Raw genomic sequence first — 15,288 nt, forward strand, 5'->3', positions numbered from 1 at the left:
ACTTGCACCAAGTCTCAGAGCAACATTTCTTTGCGTATTGCCATCCTGAAGCCAGGCAATAGCCCTTCCTCGATCTTCGATAGTCAGTTGAAGTCGTACCATTGTCGAATTTGGAGTGTGCACCGTACACGAACGCAAGCTCCAATTATACGGAAATTCAGCATTGGGAACATGGAATACACGTGCAAAGCGTGCAAATGAAGCGCTTTGTGAAAAAGCAAGTTATGAGCACTTAGCAGACCTTTCGCTTTCGCCCTAATTTACGTGCAAATGTAAGCATGTTTTCGCCATTAGAACTAGTCGACAGTGTCAATGACAGTGGATTTTAATTCATTTATGGGTTGCTTAGACCCACCTTCGTCAAAATGGAACAATACCATGCGTGACATTATGGTCTAGCTAATATAATTGACATTCAGAAAATAATGTCGAAAATATCGTCTGACCCTTAAATTCTTTTGAGTAGTATATATATATATATATTCTATTGAGTATTGTCCGAAATATACATATATTTTCTGTATACACAAAATATATATTTATTTTATTTTATTTACTGTTTACTACCATATCTAAGTAGAGAATACTAGACCGCCCTGTATAGGAACGTTCTGTACAGAGCTGTCCTGACTACATATTTTTTATATATTTACACACGCACACGTTATATATTTTATTGAGTATAATCCGAAATATACATATATTTTCTTTATATACAAAATATATATTTATTTTCTTTATTTTCTTTACTGTTAATGTGTTTTCCACCATATCTAAGTATACTAGACCGCCCTGTGTAGGAACGTCCCTTATGCGTTCACTGGCTTCCCTCCTACAAAATGTGCCGAACAAACCCTCGTACTTAGAGTAACATTAAAATCGTTTTCTACGTGAAACGATTACCCACAAACGTTTCCGATATCCATTGGCTGGATATCGATGGAAGGATAACGAATTTCCCGGACATATGCGATTGGAACAGTTAATAATTGAACAATGGTCGTGGCCACCCATTGCTTTTGCCCCGCAATTTGCAGATAGGTCTAATTTGGCGAGATCTCGCGAAATCTCGCGGTTTGCGTCCTCGAGTAACTCCACAACGGGCACATGCGCAGTGGAATGTGAAAGAAGTCTATTTCTCGATCGTTTTCGGAAGGGAATTACATGTGCAAAATGTATCGTATAATAGTACGTAAACAATGTGCAAGGAAGGAAATACTCTTGTTTGGTGATGTTGTTCTCTTTTATTTTTACTCTTTTTTTTTATTTCTTCTTTTTTTTCAGTTTAAGACAAGAAAAAAATGAGGGTCGGGGGGTAAAACTAGGGACGGTCGGTCGACCGGAAACACGCCTTTTTTTTTTTTTTGGCCTAATAGCAAAATGTAGCGGGTTTCCTCTCGGAGACTGTCAGAATTACCAAATGTTTATCAAACTTGTTTTATTAGTATGGCAAGACAAAAATGAAACAGTACTACCAAACTTATCTCATATGGTGGCGTCTTTATTTGTTTGCATTACCATAGTTTGACACCCAATAGCCGATGTATTTTTCGTGCTGGGGTGACGTTAAACATTCATTCATTCATTCATTCTTTACACTGTTTTGTTTAAATCTTGAATTTTTATATTGATGTTGATCATCACTATTTGTTTGCATTACCATAGTTTGACACCCAATAGCCGATGTATTTTTCGTGCTGGAGTGTCGTTAAACATTCATTCATTCATTCATTCATTCAGTGGTGTGTTCCAAGACAGTTGAGTGAGTTGCATTAGGCAATAAACACCAAAACTAGCTCTAACCATGGATATCACATAAAAAGTTTGTTTTCTTTAACGACACCGCTAGAGCACATTGATTAAGTAATATCGGCTATTGGATGTCAAACATTTAGTACTTCTGACATGGAGTCAGAGGAAACCCGCTACTTTTTCCTGATGCAGCAAGAGATTTTTATATTTACTTTCCCACACATACCACGGCCTTTGACCAGTTGTGGTGCACTGGTTGGAACGAAAAAATAACGAATCAGTTGAATGGATCCACAGAGATAGTTCGATCCTGCGACGAAAGCACCTCAAGAGAGCACTCGTCAAGCTGAGCTCATCATCATTATCATCATCAGCAGCATTATCATTACTACTACTACTACTATTACTATTATTATTAGTACTACTACTATTACTACTACTACTACTACTACTAACCTTATATTAGTATTATTATTAGTAGTATATTGTTCTCGTTCTCATTTCTTATATAGTTAATATAATATTTTATTTAGATGTATATTTGTAACACTATTGTATTAATAACCACACAATGTATTTTCTATGTTTCGGTCAATGGCTGATTTCAGATTCGGCATAATAAACTAACTGATTAACTGATTGATTTCTGTTCGCATTTTAAATTGCATAAATGTATCATTGCCATGGTTATGTATGTATATTGACACACAATGAAAACGCAAAAATAACTTTTCATTGCAAATAACGACAAACTATTAATGAATTGATGGATAATGTAATGTGACATTAATGACTGGTATTCATGAGATACATTCACATGGAAACATGGCCAGTTATCATCAGTAATCGAGTTGCATTCGTAATCTAAAAGTTCAACACACACACACACATACACACACACACGCACACACCCACATCAAGGTCAGTATATGGTGTGTCCACCACTGACCCGTGAGTATGCGTGAAGACGACGGGGAAAGGATTGGCACAAACATCTCAAATAAGCCACAGGAATGTTCCTCCACTCCTCCTGCAACGTCTGTGCAAGCTCAGCGACGTTACGCGGTGGTGTCTGGCGGTAACGTACACGACGTCCTGACTCATTCCACATATGTTCAATTGGGTTCAAATTCGGTGAAACGGCGGGCCAGTTCATAACGGTGATACCAGCTTGTTGCAGGAATGCCTAGGTAATCCTTGCAGTATGTGGACGGGCATTGTCTTGCTGAAACAGAAGGGGACCTCCTGGTCTTCGGTGACGGCGCAAAAGTGGCTGGAGAACTGGTCTTAGAATAACGTCAACATAACGCTGGGCTGTAAGGGCATCGTGGACAATGAGATCACTCCTGAAATCACAGTTGATCCCCCCCCCCCCCCATACCATTAGACAACCGCCGCCAAACCGATCACATTCCCTCACACATCCGTCAGCGTACCGTTCATGGAGTCTCCTGTACACACGTGCTCTTCCATCGGCAAAGGAGACGGAGAAACGGGACTCATCTGAGAGCGTCATGATGTTACCGTTGTACGGGCGTCTGCATCGAGTCCAGCCATTCTGAGTCGACGCATGACTGTCATCGGATGGATAGGCCTTCCATGACGTCCTATCGTGTTGCTTGCCGTCATCGTCGCAGTTCTGAACCGGTCACGGAGGTGGTGTTGATCTTGGCGTGGGGTCGTAACGGGACATTGACTAGGTCAAGGTCGATCACGGACACTCCCGATCTGTTGATGACGTTCAACAAGTCGTCCAATAGTTGATGGATGGACTCTGAAGGTCCTAGCAACTTGGCTTTGCGTAGTCCCCCCCCCCCCCCTTGAACCATGCCCAACGCTCGCTCCCTTTGTTCTTCTCCGAGTCGTGGCATTCTTAATGTGACGAGGAATATGACACCGTTACATGACATATGTGTCCACATACTGGCATACTGGCATTTCCTCTCCTAAATTGTTATTTTAAGTCCAATAAATATATATTTCATTAATCACAACAAAATATTGAAAAATATCTGTTTTGCGTTTTTATTGTGTGTCAGTATATGTATTATGACATTTTGCGGAATAATTCGTAGATATATTATTAAAGGGACATTTAAGATGTAATCGACTAACAGACTTTTTAACGATTGTAATTGCATATCAAATATATTTTTCTGCATAAAATATTAGTTGCTGTATATTAAAAGTGTTTCTGATCGTTCTAATATTTATACTAGGTTAAATTTCATTTTATTTGTTAATTATTATTTTTTCGTACGTACGAAATTATTTGAAGACAAAATCCAGTTTGGGCTTCTTACAAATATTAAGACGACCAGAAACACATTGAATATACGTACACTGATATTCTAAACCAGAAAAATATATTTAATATGTAAGTTTAATCGTAGATATATTTTATTAGTCGGAAACATCTTACAATGCAGCAAACTGAGGAATGTCCCTTTAAAGGGTAGAAGAAAGTAGGGTTGTTACCTGGCTTTTAGTTGGGTTTTCTTCGGATTTGTTTGTATATTCATCTAAAAACAATTGAGAGAAAATTGTTATTTTAAAATCCATAATCGTATGTTAAATGTAATTTATATGTTTAATTGGTTGGGGTTGTTTTTACAAAATCCTATTAACATTATGTACTAATGCATTATAACCCAATTTTGTGTTTAGCTGTAATCAGGGCTCTACATTAACTTTTTAAGGCACGTCCTTGTATATATATTTTTTTTTTTCCCCGCATTCAATAGGATTATACTTAGCAGATATGTATTGTTCATATTATAGTCAGTCATAGAACATTGCCACAATGGAAAAGCTATTTAATACAGCTTACTTCGTTGTTAAGGAGGAGCTCCCCTTCACTGTCTACCCAAAGTTATTGTCACTCCATGAAAAGAATGGTGCTAAGATGGGTAACCAGTATCAAAGTGACAATGCTTGTCGGCGATTCGTCAAGTACCTCTACGAAGATGTCACGGCTACAACCATTGAACAGATATCAAACTGTTCAGTGATGGGGCTCATGTTTGATGGAGCAACTGACACAAGTGTCAGTGAAGTTGAACCCGTCTATGTTCGCTATGTCATCATTGGAGTAGCCCAAAATTAGTATCTGCACTGCCAGCCGGTAGAACATGCACATGCTGATGGTGTGTATCATGCTATCGACCAAGCATTCCGAGATCTCGGCATTGATGAATGGAGGTCAAAAGTTGTCGGTGTAGGTTGTGATGGCACAAATGTATTGTATCTGATGTGTTAATGCATATTAAATTGCATGCACAAATGAAGCAGTTTAAACACACACAATGGCATACATTGATTGCCGCAACTGACCAAATATGAATTATACATGCAAAATATTGACCATGAAATATGTAAGTAAACACATGATTGTATGCCTTTATACTAAAAATAAGCCTAAAATCAGAAAAAAATATATGTTGTCAAATAAGAGAAATAACTTTACATACAATTCACCAGACAGAACATTAATATTGTACCAACAATAACTTCAGCTCCATATTATTCCAAAGATCATAACAAGTTCACACCACAGACTTCTACTAAACATGTTTTCCTGATGTGGTTATATTAATTATCATGCAAAACAAGTTTATGCTTCGTCAGAAAGTGATAAAAATTAAATTATTGGCAGATAATGTTTTTGGGTTTTTTACTGGATGTCACATGTTATTGTGTTCAATAGGTGCCGGCATTGACAACTTATAATCTGTGGTGCGAAATTGTCCGCCCCGGAGTCGGTCACTGGCGAAGTCAGAGGCTGAATCCGGGGTGGGCGTGCCTGAACCCTAGTGGATAGGGGCACGTAAAATGAGTTGCCAGTCCAGCCAGTCCGTCTATGTTACCCTAATTAAATTATTTTGCCGTCTACTTTCAATCTTGCTGAGTCAAATATTTATACAGATGGAAGTTTGATGTATGTAGGTCTTTTGCCGTTTACATTTGCTACTCTGCCAATTACTTCCGAATTCTACTGAAATCACTGCATGGTTTTTTATTGATTAAGAAGGGTTGTTTTGTGAGAAAATACTTACGTAAATATACGCCGCCCCTGGCCCTTTTCCAGTCCAGCAGACGACAGCAATTGGCCAATGACAGCGTGCTACATAAAGCCATGGCTTGCCATAAGAAGTATCGCGATTGATCTGTTGCGTTATGGCATTTTAACGCATGCGTATTGGAAGTTACCGAAATATCAACTTCCGACATTGGGACAGAATCAACAAGATCGTGTTCACGCTGAATAAATGCGAAAAATTAGCGATATCATCGGATTTTGAAGCACCTTTCCGGTCGGACAGGTGAAATGGGGTATTCACATGTACCCAGTAAATTCTACCTGTCCCGGACAGGCGGACAATCCTTACTGTCGAGCCCTGGCTGTAATTCGTTCACTGTTGATCACTTTCAAAGTACAAATGCTAAAGAATTAGGCCTACCTGTCCGGGAAATGTTTCTTGTTATTAGTACTTCGTTTCGGCTCAGCCAGTGGTAGCTGATGATGAACGTTGTAAACGATACAGTCGCCGACAGCAACAAGGCTTGAAACATTGCCTTTTTCTTCATACTTTCTTCTAATTGATAATAATCACAGTTCCCAGATGATAACAGCTGAAACACAATCACGGTTAAGTAATAGTTATACCCACACTTTACGAGGTGTATCGGTGAATATCCCTAAAGTTTTGGTCGTGGGGCCTCCGAGGCGAAGCCGAGATTCTCACGACCAAAACTGTTGGGATATTCACCGAGTAAGTGTGGGTATAACTGACTTAAGGTCGAGTGAATTATTATATTAGTTCTATGGCTAATAAAGAAAAAGAAAGAAATGTTTTATTTAACGACGCACTCAACACATTTTATTTACGGTTATATGGCGTCAGACATATGGTTAAGGACCACACAGATTTTGAGAGGAAACCCGCTGTCGCCACTACATGGGCTACTCTTTCCGATTAGCAGCAAGGGATCTTTTATTTGCGCTTCCCACAGGCAAGATAGCACAAACCATAGCCTTTGTTGAACCAGTTATGGATCACTGGTCGGTGCACGTGGTTTACACCTACCCATTGAGCCTTGCGGAGCACTGACTCAGGGTTTGGAGTCGGTATCTGGATTAAAATTCCATGCCTCGACTGGGATCCGAACCCAGTACCAACCAGCCTGTAGACCGATGGCCTAACCACGACGCCACCGAGGCCGGTCTATGGCTAATAAAGTCAATAACTAGAAAGTAGTAAATAATGAAACGACAATAACGTGGATCAGACGTCGTGAGCCTCACATTTTGTTCTGGAGTAGTGAAGCCGTTTATTTCAGTTGTTTGTGTCGCACGTGCAAATGCAGTTTGGTGGCGTTTTATCAGTGTGTGTGTGTGTGGTGTTATGGCTGTACTGGTATCGGAATATATTAAAACTCAGGGACGTAGTTTATATTTCTCGGGGTGGGAATAGTATGGAGAATTAAGTACTAAAACGCTATTTCCGAGAACATTTTTATATTTAGATCGTCTAAAAGAGACCATTTATGATATGTAGATTTTTTTTTCAAGTTTGGGGAATTTACTGGATAGGGGGTAGTTGACACCCCAACCACACTGACTACAGCTCCGCACATTGCATGATTTTAACAGACGTATCGTGCTGTAAATATCTCAAGGGAACTATTGTGAATAAATGCGCATGTGTAATTAGATGGCTCTTTCTATTGGTTGAAATATTACAAAAACATAATTTGAACTTTGGTATATGCAAATGATGTCAGCCAGCAAACTAATTTTTGTAGATAGATTGTTCTATTGGTCAAAATATTACGAAAACATAGTTTGAACTTTGTTATATGCAAATGATAAGTGTCCCCAAGCAAAACCATTTTTGTCTTATTTTGTAACGGCGAATTGTGAAAGACGGTCGTGGGTGTCAAAATAAGCCAGCGAGAGAAAAAAAGGACTTTGAAGGCCAGAATGGAGATTTTTTGGTTTAAAATCCGAACCAAAATGTTACCAACTACGATAAATTGCTCTCCTACTTGTATTTTTCGTTAGATTTTACCCACATTTTGTCCATACAGAAATATTGAAAAAACCATTACAATGACACAGATTCCACATACTAGATGATAACCATGTCACCTATATCGACTTCGTTGAGATCGCATAGGGCAGAAAGCATGTGATTTTGTGCCGGCTGCCATTTTGACCTTTTATGGAATATTCTCCAAGAGGGGTGAAAGGATAGGACTTAATCTAACACCGTCATAACATGTTACGATATAAAAGTAAACGTGATGACATCATATACTCTGTCAAAAAAGAAACGCATAGGTGATAGGGAAAGAAGAAAAGTGTTCGATTTTACAAAATATCGGTTTTTTGTACAATGTTGCTGAATGACCATATTTGTTAATGTTCCTGGAATGGGACAGCATGCCCAAATGCACCTTAAAACAAATTTAAAGCACGTTGTGCGACAATTGCAGGAAATCGGCGTGAAATGGTCAGATTTTGGCGAATGCACGTGAAACTCAGGGAAAAGATTGGGGTAGTGATGGGTATTTAAAGCTGCAATGCTCGCAATGATGCCTCATTTCTATTTCGACGTAGACGAGTTACAAGATGCCAAAACTAAACCTGCCGAATCGAAAGATTGCAATAGGCCGCCTCCAGTTAGGTGAATCGCAGTCGGCAGTCGCACGCCACATGAACGTCCATCAGAACACCATTTCACGTCTCTGGGACAGGTACCAGCAGTTTCAATCTGCACTTACGTCACCGAACTGCCACATCAACGAACACTGCTGGACGCATACTTGGTTTGAGAAGGATGTCTGCACAAATCATTAGGAACCGACTTCGAGAAGCTGGTTTACGGGCTAGGAGACCGTATGTTGACCCCGTTCTGCGACGTCAACATCGACATATACGTGTTCGCTGGTGCACGAATGCACAGGGGTGGAACTTGAGAAACTGGCAGCGAGTATGGTTCAGCGACGTGTTTACAGACTCCGCAATGAACGTTTTGCCAACAACTGCGTCGCCCAAGTTGATAGATTCGGTGGAGGGAGTGTCATGATGTGGGGAGCCATCTCATACACCGGCAGAAGTGAACTTGTGTTCGTACAAGGCAACCTGACAACTGTACGCTATCGGGATGAAATTCTTCGCCGTCACATGTTTCCCATTTTGGATCGACAGAGAGAACTCTTTCAGCAGGACAATGCCAGGCCGCATACGGCACGTGTAACAGTGGATTTCCTACAGAATGAGAACATTAATGTGCTGCCATGGCCATCAAGATCGCCATATCTCAACCCAGCGTGACCTGGAGCCTCAGACGCTTCCGCAACTGTCACATGCACTGCATGAAGAATGGGCTAGGATTCCACGTGCCCGGATTCAGAGACTCATTCAGTCTATGCCAAGGAGATGACGCGCAGTGATTGCTGCTGTTGGTGGCCACACAAGATACTGATTTCAGCGCCCTCGTGCGACCCTATTTGGTGACGAAAACGCCTCCACTGATGTCAGTCCACAGCAAGAACATTGTCACATACTCTTGTCAAATTTGACTGTGATACGATCATAAATAACGAAATTATGCCACTTTGTATTAAAGAGATAATTCCATGAATATTTCGCTTATGCGTTTCTTTTTTGACAGAGTATATTATTTTGTTTTTAGTAGTATTTGTTTGTTTAAAGGTACCACTAGAGATCATTGATTTTATATTAATTATGTCACATACTTTGGAGGCTTTCTCCCCTCTTAAAGAGTATTCCTTTAAAAAGCAAAATGGCAGACGGTAGAAAACTGCATGTATTTTGCCCTATGCTATATCAGCGAAGTTGATACTGGCAACATCGTTACAGTCTCATATGTGGAATCTGTCACTGTAATGTTTTTTTCACAACTTGTGTCTGGACACAATTTGGGGGAAATGTAAAAGTAATTAAAGGTAGGAGAGTTATTTATCGTAGTTGTTAATAATTTGGTTCGGACTTTCTGTGCATTTTAATTTGGACAATCAAGAAGATTTTAAATTCTAACTGCAGGAGGAAAAACGATTTTGGAGACAGTTACGCTACTGATTCCCGCAAACACGTGGTATTGTATAATACAGGGGCCATATTTTCGAAGCCATCTTAGCCACGATATGTCGTAAATCCGTTGTAAGTGACTGCGGCAAATGTCGTAGCGTATTTTCCAAACTATCGTAAATACACCGTAGATCCTACGACAGGTTCCTACCTGTCGTAGACTAGAAACCAATATGGCGCCTTACTTCTTATTTCATGATAATGACGAAGATACAGCTCCCCAGTTTTTGTAAACTCGGAAGTATTTTGCCGTCAAAACTTTAAAATAGTGTATTGCAACCATGACCTTTGATTGTTACGCTACCTATTTCAGAAAATTTACCAATCGATATAATGGGGCCTGATCGGGGTTGTTGAAGAAAGCACAGGGCCTGGTGTGAAATGTGATATGCACCTAAATACTGTATCGGAAAGCTCAAATAAAAGAAATAATACTGAAGTTAACCCAATTGACATTTTTTCACCATTTACAGTAATAAAAAATAGACATGAAATTTTTCCAAAATAAATATTTGAAATGTCTTACTGGTTCATAAGAAATGTAAAGATTTTGTTTATAAATAAAATATTATTTTATTAAATAATAGTTATACTGCATTATTAAGATAGTAAAATATGTTGTGTGAACGCTTGAGGGGGCGGTTGGATGTAGGGCTATATACAAACGTTATGTAGCGTTACATGGGATGAGTGTACTGAACAACATTACGTAACGCACTTGTTTATTACTAAAACATTTTGTTTGTGTTTTAATGTGGTTTCTGCGATTGTTTTCTAAACTGCACACAAAAAATAGTAAAAAAAAGAATTTATTTCCAAAACACTTTTACTTTTCTTGTTAAGTAAAACCAAAACTGAAATTATTTACAAAAAAAACATTTTTGTAGGAGAATGCAATGGGACAATATAGATGTAAACACACAATGATGATTATAAATCGAGTTGAAATACATGCATATCTGCGCCACTGACGTAGCCAGGATTATATATTGCCCCCCCCCCCCCCCCCCCCCACCCCAATATAAAATCCTTGCTACGCCAATGGCGCAGATATGCATGTCTTATATATGCAGGTAACCCATATTGGAGTGGGGAACTCCACACTATGTATGTATGTATGTATGATTTTATAAAATTTATTAGTTTAAAAAAAAGGTTTGATTGGAGGGTAGCATGACCCCGTACACCCCCCCCCCCCACACACACACACCCTACGCCACTGATCAGCGCTTTCCCGAATCGCAAAAACAAACCAAATCAAATAAAATCAGTTTATTCATAAGTACATAAACAGCACCTTAAAATTATATTACACCCATAGCATGTCTTGTTTGGAGGTCTCCAAACTTTAAGTAATTTAAAAAAATTGCGGGGTGTATGGTTTAGCGTTTAACAGGGAGAGGGAGGGTGTCCAATTTAGACACAAATATTTGAACGGCCCCTTAGGCTGTATCCACTTTCCTTCTTGGATTTGTGATATTTTGTTATTAAAGTATAAAATTAAAGTTTGTTTTGTTTAATGACACCACTAGAGCACATTGATTTATTGATAATCGGCTATTGGATGTCAAACATTTGTTAATTTCGACATATATTCTTAATGAGAAAACCCTCTACATTTTTTCCATTAGTAGCAAGGGATATTTTATATGCACCACCCATAGACAGGATAGCACATACCGCGGCCAGTCGTGGTGCACTGGCTGGGACGAGACATAGCCCAATAGACCCACCGACGGGGATCGATCCCAGACAGACCGCGCATATAGCGAGAGCTTTACCACTCGTCTAAAATATTCATAATCAAATAATTTTAAACGTTGAATTATGTGTATAGTACTTTGTGTTCTGAGTCTTATGTAGCCTAATCACTGTTAACCAGCTAAAAGAAGAAAAAATAATGTTGGATGTCTTCCCCACATACGAAATTAAAATTTCGAATTCTGTGGAACCCAGGTTTCCCTTACGGGGCCTCTTTGTCGGTGGTTCGGACGCTTGCATAGTATCCATTCTGGAAAGTCAGCGGTACCGAGATGACGTTTAAAAGGAATTTCCTTGATGACGTCACCTAGAAATACCCCATCTTTTCTATCTCCACTGAATGAGAGTTCCCATTTTTGTTTAGGTTTCACTACACAGCTGTCATCTGCCATTGAAATCCATGTTAAATTGCCCAACTTCAAATGAAGATTGCCAATAGAACGGGTTCTCATTGGCACTAACAACTTACACCATTGCGAACATATATTATATAAGCATTTATTTTTACTCCCAAATTGAGAAATTTCCATTTCAGTTGTTTGCTATAGGACCGCATCTGGTTGTAGTACCGGTCCGAACAGGTGGTTTAGTAACCGATTCACTCCTTGCGCTATATATCCATGTCCCAAAAGGTCAATGCACAATATTACAAATTAGCATGGGCAAAATACAGCCAGAAGGCTAAGCATTAAACATACATATTGTTTTAATTCTTCACCATTTCCTAGAAGTGAATATGTGAACCATAACTTTTGTCACAATTAGGAACTATAGTGGAGTGATGAAAGAACTCTCACCCGGAAGTGATGTGTGTAGTGAGACCTTACGACAAATATCGTAAATCATTACACACTAAGAGAACTTTACGATACCTTTGACAATCTGTCGCATCTTAAATCTACGACATTCGTATTTTGCTCTTAACTAGCTACCATTTGTCGTAGTTAAGATGGCTTCGAAAATACGTCACCAGGTTATGACAGCTGGACGTGTACCACAAGGGGAAAATTCGCCTACATTCCCCCAATATGGATACCTAAAGACTTTAGTCAAGTGTTGAAGGATTCAAAAGACGTAACGTTGCAATCGAACATCGTAAGTGCATGGGCGGATCCAAGGGGGGGGGGGGGGGGGGGGGGGACCAGGGGGACGCGTCCCCCCAAAAAATTGTTCAAGTGCCCTCAAAATGTCCAAGTGCCCTTTTTGTTTGTGGAATTTTTTTTTTTTTAAGTAAACAATAATTATATTGTAGATAAATGAAATCAAGATTTTCGTGTACATGCGCAAGCTTGCAGATATGTGTCTGTGTTATTGAGTCTCAATGGGGCCCCATTGAGGTTCTAACGCGAGTGACGCCAATTTACTTCATTATTGCTAGTATATTATGACGTAGAACTGTAGGAATTCATATTAATTGTAAATATCAAAACTTGTAGTAAGGTGCCCTTTTGACGAGTCAATGTGCCCTTCTTTTTTGGTCCCCCCCCCCCCTAAAAATATTTCCTGGATCCGCCCATGAAGTGTGAACATGACGGAAAGTGTTAGTAACGTTGCAATCGAACATCGTAAGTGTGAACATGACGGAAAGTGTTAGTAACGTTGCAATCGAACAATCGAACATCGTAAGTGTGAACATGACGGAAAGTGTTAGTAACGTTGCAATCGAACAATCGAACATCGTAAGTGTGAACATGACGGAAAGTGTTAGTAACGGTCGCGCAGTCGTGCGCTTCTCCAAATGTGAACACATGCTCATCATATATAAGAGAAACAACGGGAATACCTTCCGGATTTCAATGTAAGTTATGGCAATAAAAGTTCATTGTATTATTCTTTTTTCTTTTTTTTCCCTATTAAATACAGGTGTAGTTAAATGAAAATTGTAGGTGTATCGTGATACACCTTTCCTCCAAAAGTGTAGGTGTATTGTATTACACGTACACTTTTGGAGGAAAAGTGCATGTTATCGGTGAATACACGTACACTTTTAACAAAAGAAACCATGACAACGAGACTGGAAGTGGGGCATAATTGATGATAATCACAGTTCCCAGATGATAACAACTGAAACACAGTCATAGGTAATTGATGATAATCACAGTTCCAAAAACATAACACAGATAAAACACAATCACAGAGAACTGATAATAGTCAGTTTCAGATGATAACAGCTGAAACACAATCACAGAGAACTGAGGATAATCACAGTTTCCAGATGATAACAGCTGAAACACAATCACAGAGAATTGATATTAATCAGTTTCTGATGATAACAGCTGAAACACAATCACAGAGTGATAATCACAGTTCCCAGATGATAACAGCTGAAAGACAATCACAGATAATTGATGATAATCACAGTTCCCAGAAGATAACTGAAACACAAACACAAGCACAGGTAATTGATGATAATCACAGTTATCAGATCATAACAGCTGAACACACAATTACGTAGGGAATAAAATTAGAATTGTTCAGACAACTAATATGTCGTTCGTGTGGTTTTAGTGTTTAAGAGAACGATTTTCTTCAGTAGTTCAGATACAAATGAAAAGATTAAAGGGACAGACGATAGCTTTAAAGACTACACCTTTAACTATATGTCCATAAATGATTATAGGAAATGATTTTATCTACTAGTAGAAAATACATTTTTATTGGAGAATCTTTATCACAAACAGATGCTCACATATAATTTCTGATATAGCACCTTTAAGTGGTTACAAGATTGTGTAAATTTCTACTGTATTTATATTGAATTTATATTCACTAAATATGTTGGTCAAAATTAATAATTTATGCTGCAATTCAAAATAATCAGTTATCTTGCGGTTTTAAATTAAAAGTTTGTTTAAGGGTAAATGAAATTTACACATCCGTCCAATAAAGGTCAAAAATCTCATGTTTACTGACATCTTTATTTTAAAGCTGCATTGTCTGGTTTCAGTCGTATATAATCAAGTTCTAAGTTCAAATACAAGCATAACTGCACTTTTAATTCACTCGCGAGTTGTCGTCATTAACGCATATCGTCAAATGCTTACTAGCCAGTTAGAACTATTCTCGTCATTTTGTAATACCGAGCGGATTCTAGCAGCCACTTCCTAGCAGCCAATTACGCTAGCAGCCAATATCAGCAGACACGCATGGCGACGTTCTAAACACCGGACTCATATGCCTTTTATAATGTGTGTTGTGGTGTGGTCTATACGAAACTAGTTGGACATCCTATATTACCGTAGTACAGAAGGATTTTTAAAGTGATACTTCAGATATTATAAAAGTGCTTAATAAAACGGTTAAGTTGTATTTATACGGATATTAGTAACAATAAGACTGTGAAAATGAGTATTGGTTGTTATTTTGTTTTTGTGTTGTTTTTATATAAAGATACTCTTTAAAACTCTAAAATTCTTAAGTTGTAGTGAATAATAATAATTATTATCATAACAGTGTGTTTAAAAGTGTGAAATACAGGTAACAATCGAAAGGCGTACGAGTCCGATGTTTAGAACGTCGACATGAGTGTCTGCTGAAATTGGCTGCTAGCGTAATTGGCTATTAGGAATTGACTGCTAGAATCCGCTCGGTTTTTGTAATGCAACAATAGCCGAAACGTACTATTTTTAACCCAGTGGGCACCCGCCAAAAGTGTTCCA

General features: G+C 38.7%; 1 protein-coding gene across 1 annotated transcript in view; it reads right to left on the bottom strand.

Moving 5' to 3' along the window:
- The window catches only part of LOC121375804 (carbohydrate sulfotransferase 9-like), a 38,467-nt gene that overhangs the window by 11,489 nt on the left and 11,690 nt on the right, over positions 1-15,288 (bottom strand). The window contains exons 2-3 of the mRNA XM_041503461.1: positions 6,213-6,384; positions 4,231-4,274 (exon numbers count right to left, since the gene is read on the bottom strand). Of these exons, the coding sequence (XP_041359395.1) occupies positions 4,231-4,274; positions 6,213-6,339 (171 nt within the window). The 5' untranslated portion in view covers positions 6,340-6,384. The remainder of the gene's footprint in view (positions 1-4,230; positions 4,275-6,212; positions 6,385-15,288) is intronic.

The sequence above is a fragment of the Gigantopelta aegis genome, chromosome 6 (assembly GCF_016097555.1).
Source record: "Gigantopelta aegis isolate Gae_Host chromosome 6, Gae_host_genome, whole genome shotgun sequence".
Classification (NCBI taxonomy): Eukaryota; Metazoa; Mollusca; class Gastropoda; order Neomphalida; family Peltospiridae; genus Gigantopelta; species Gigantopelta aegis.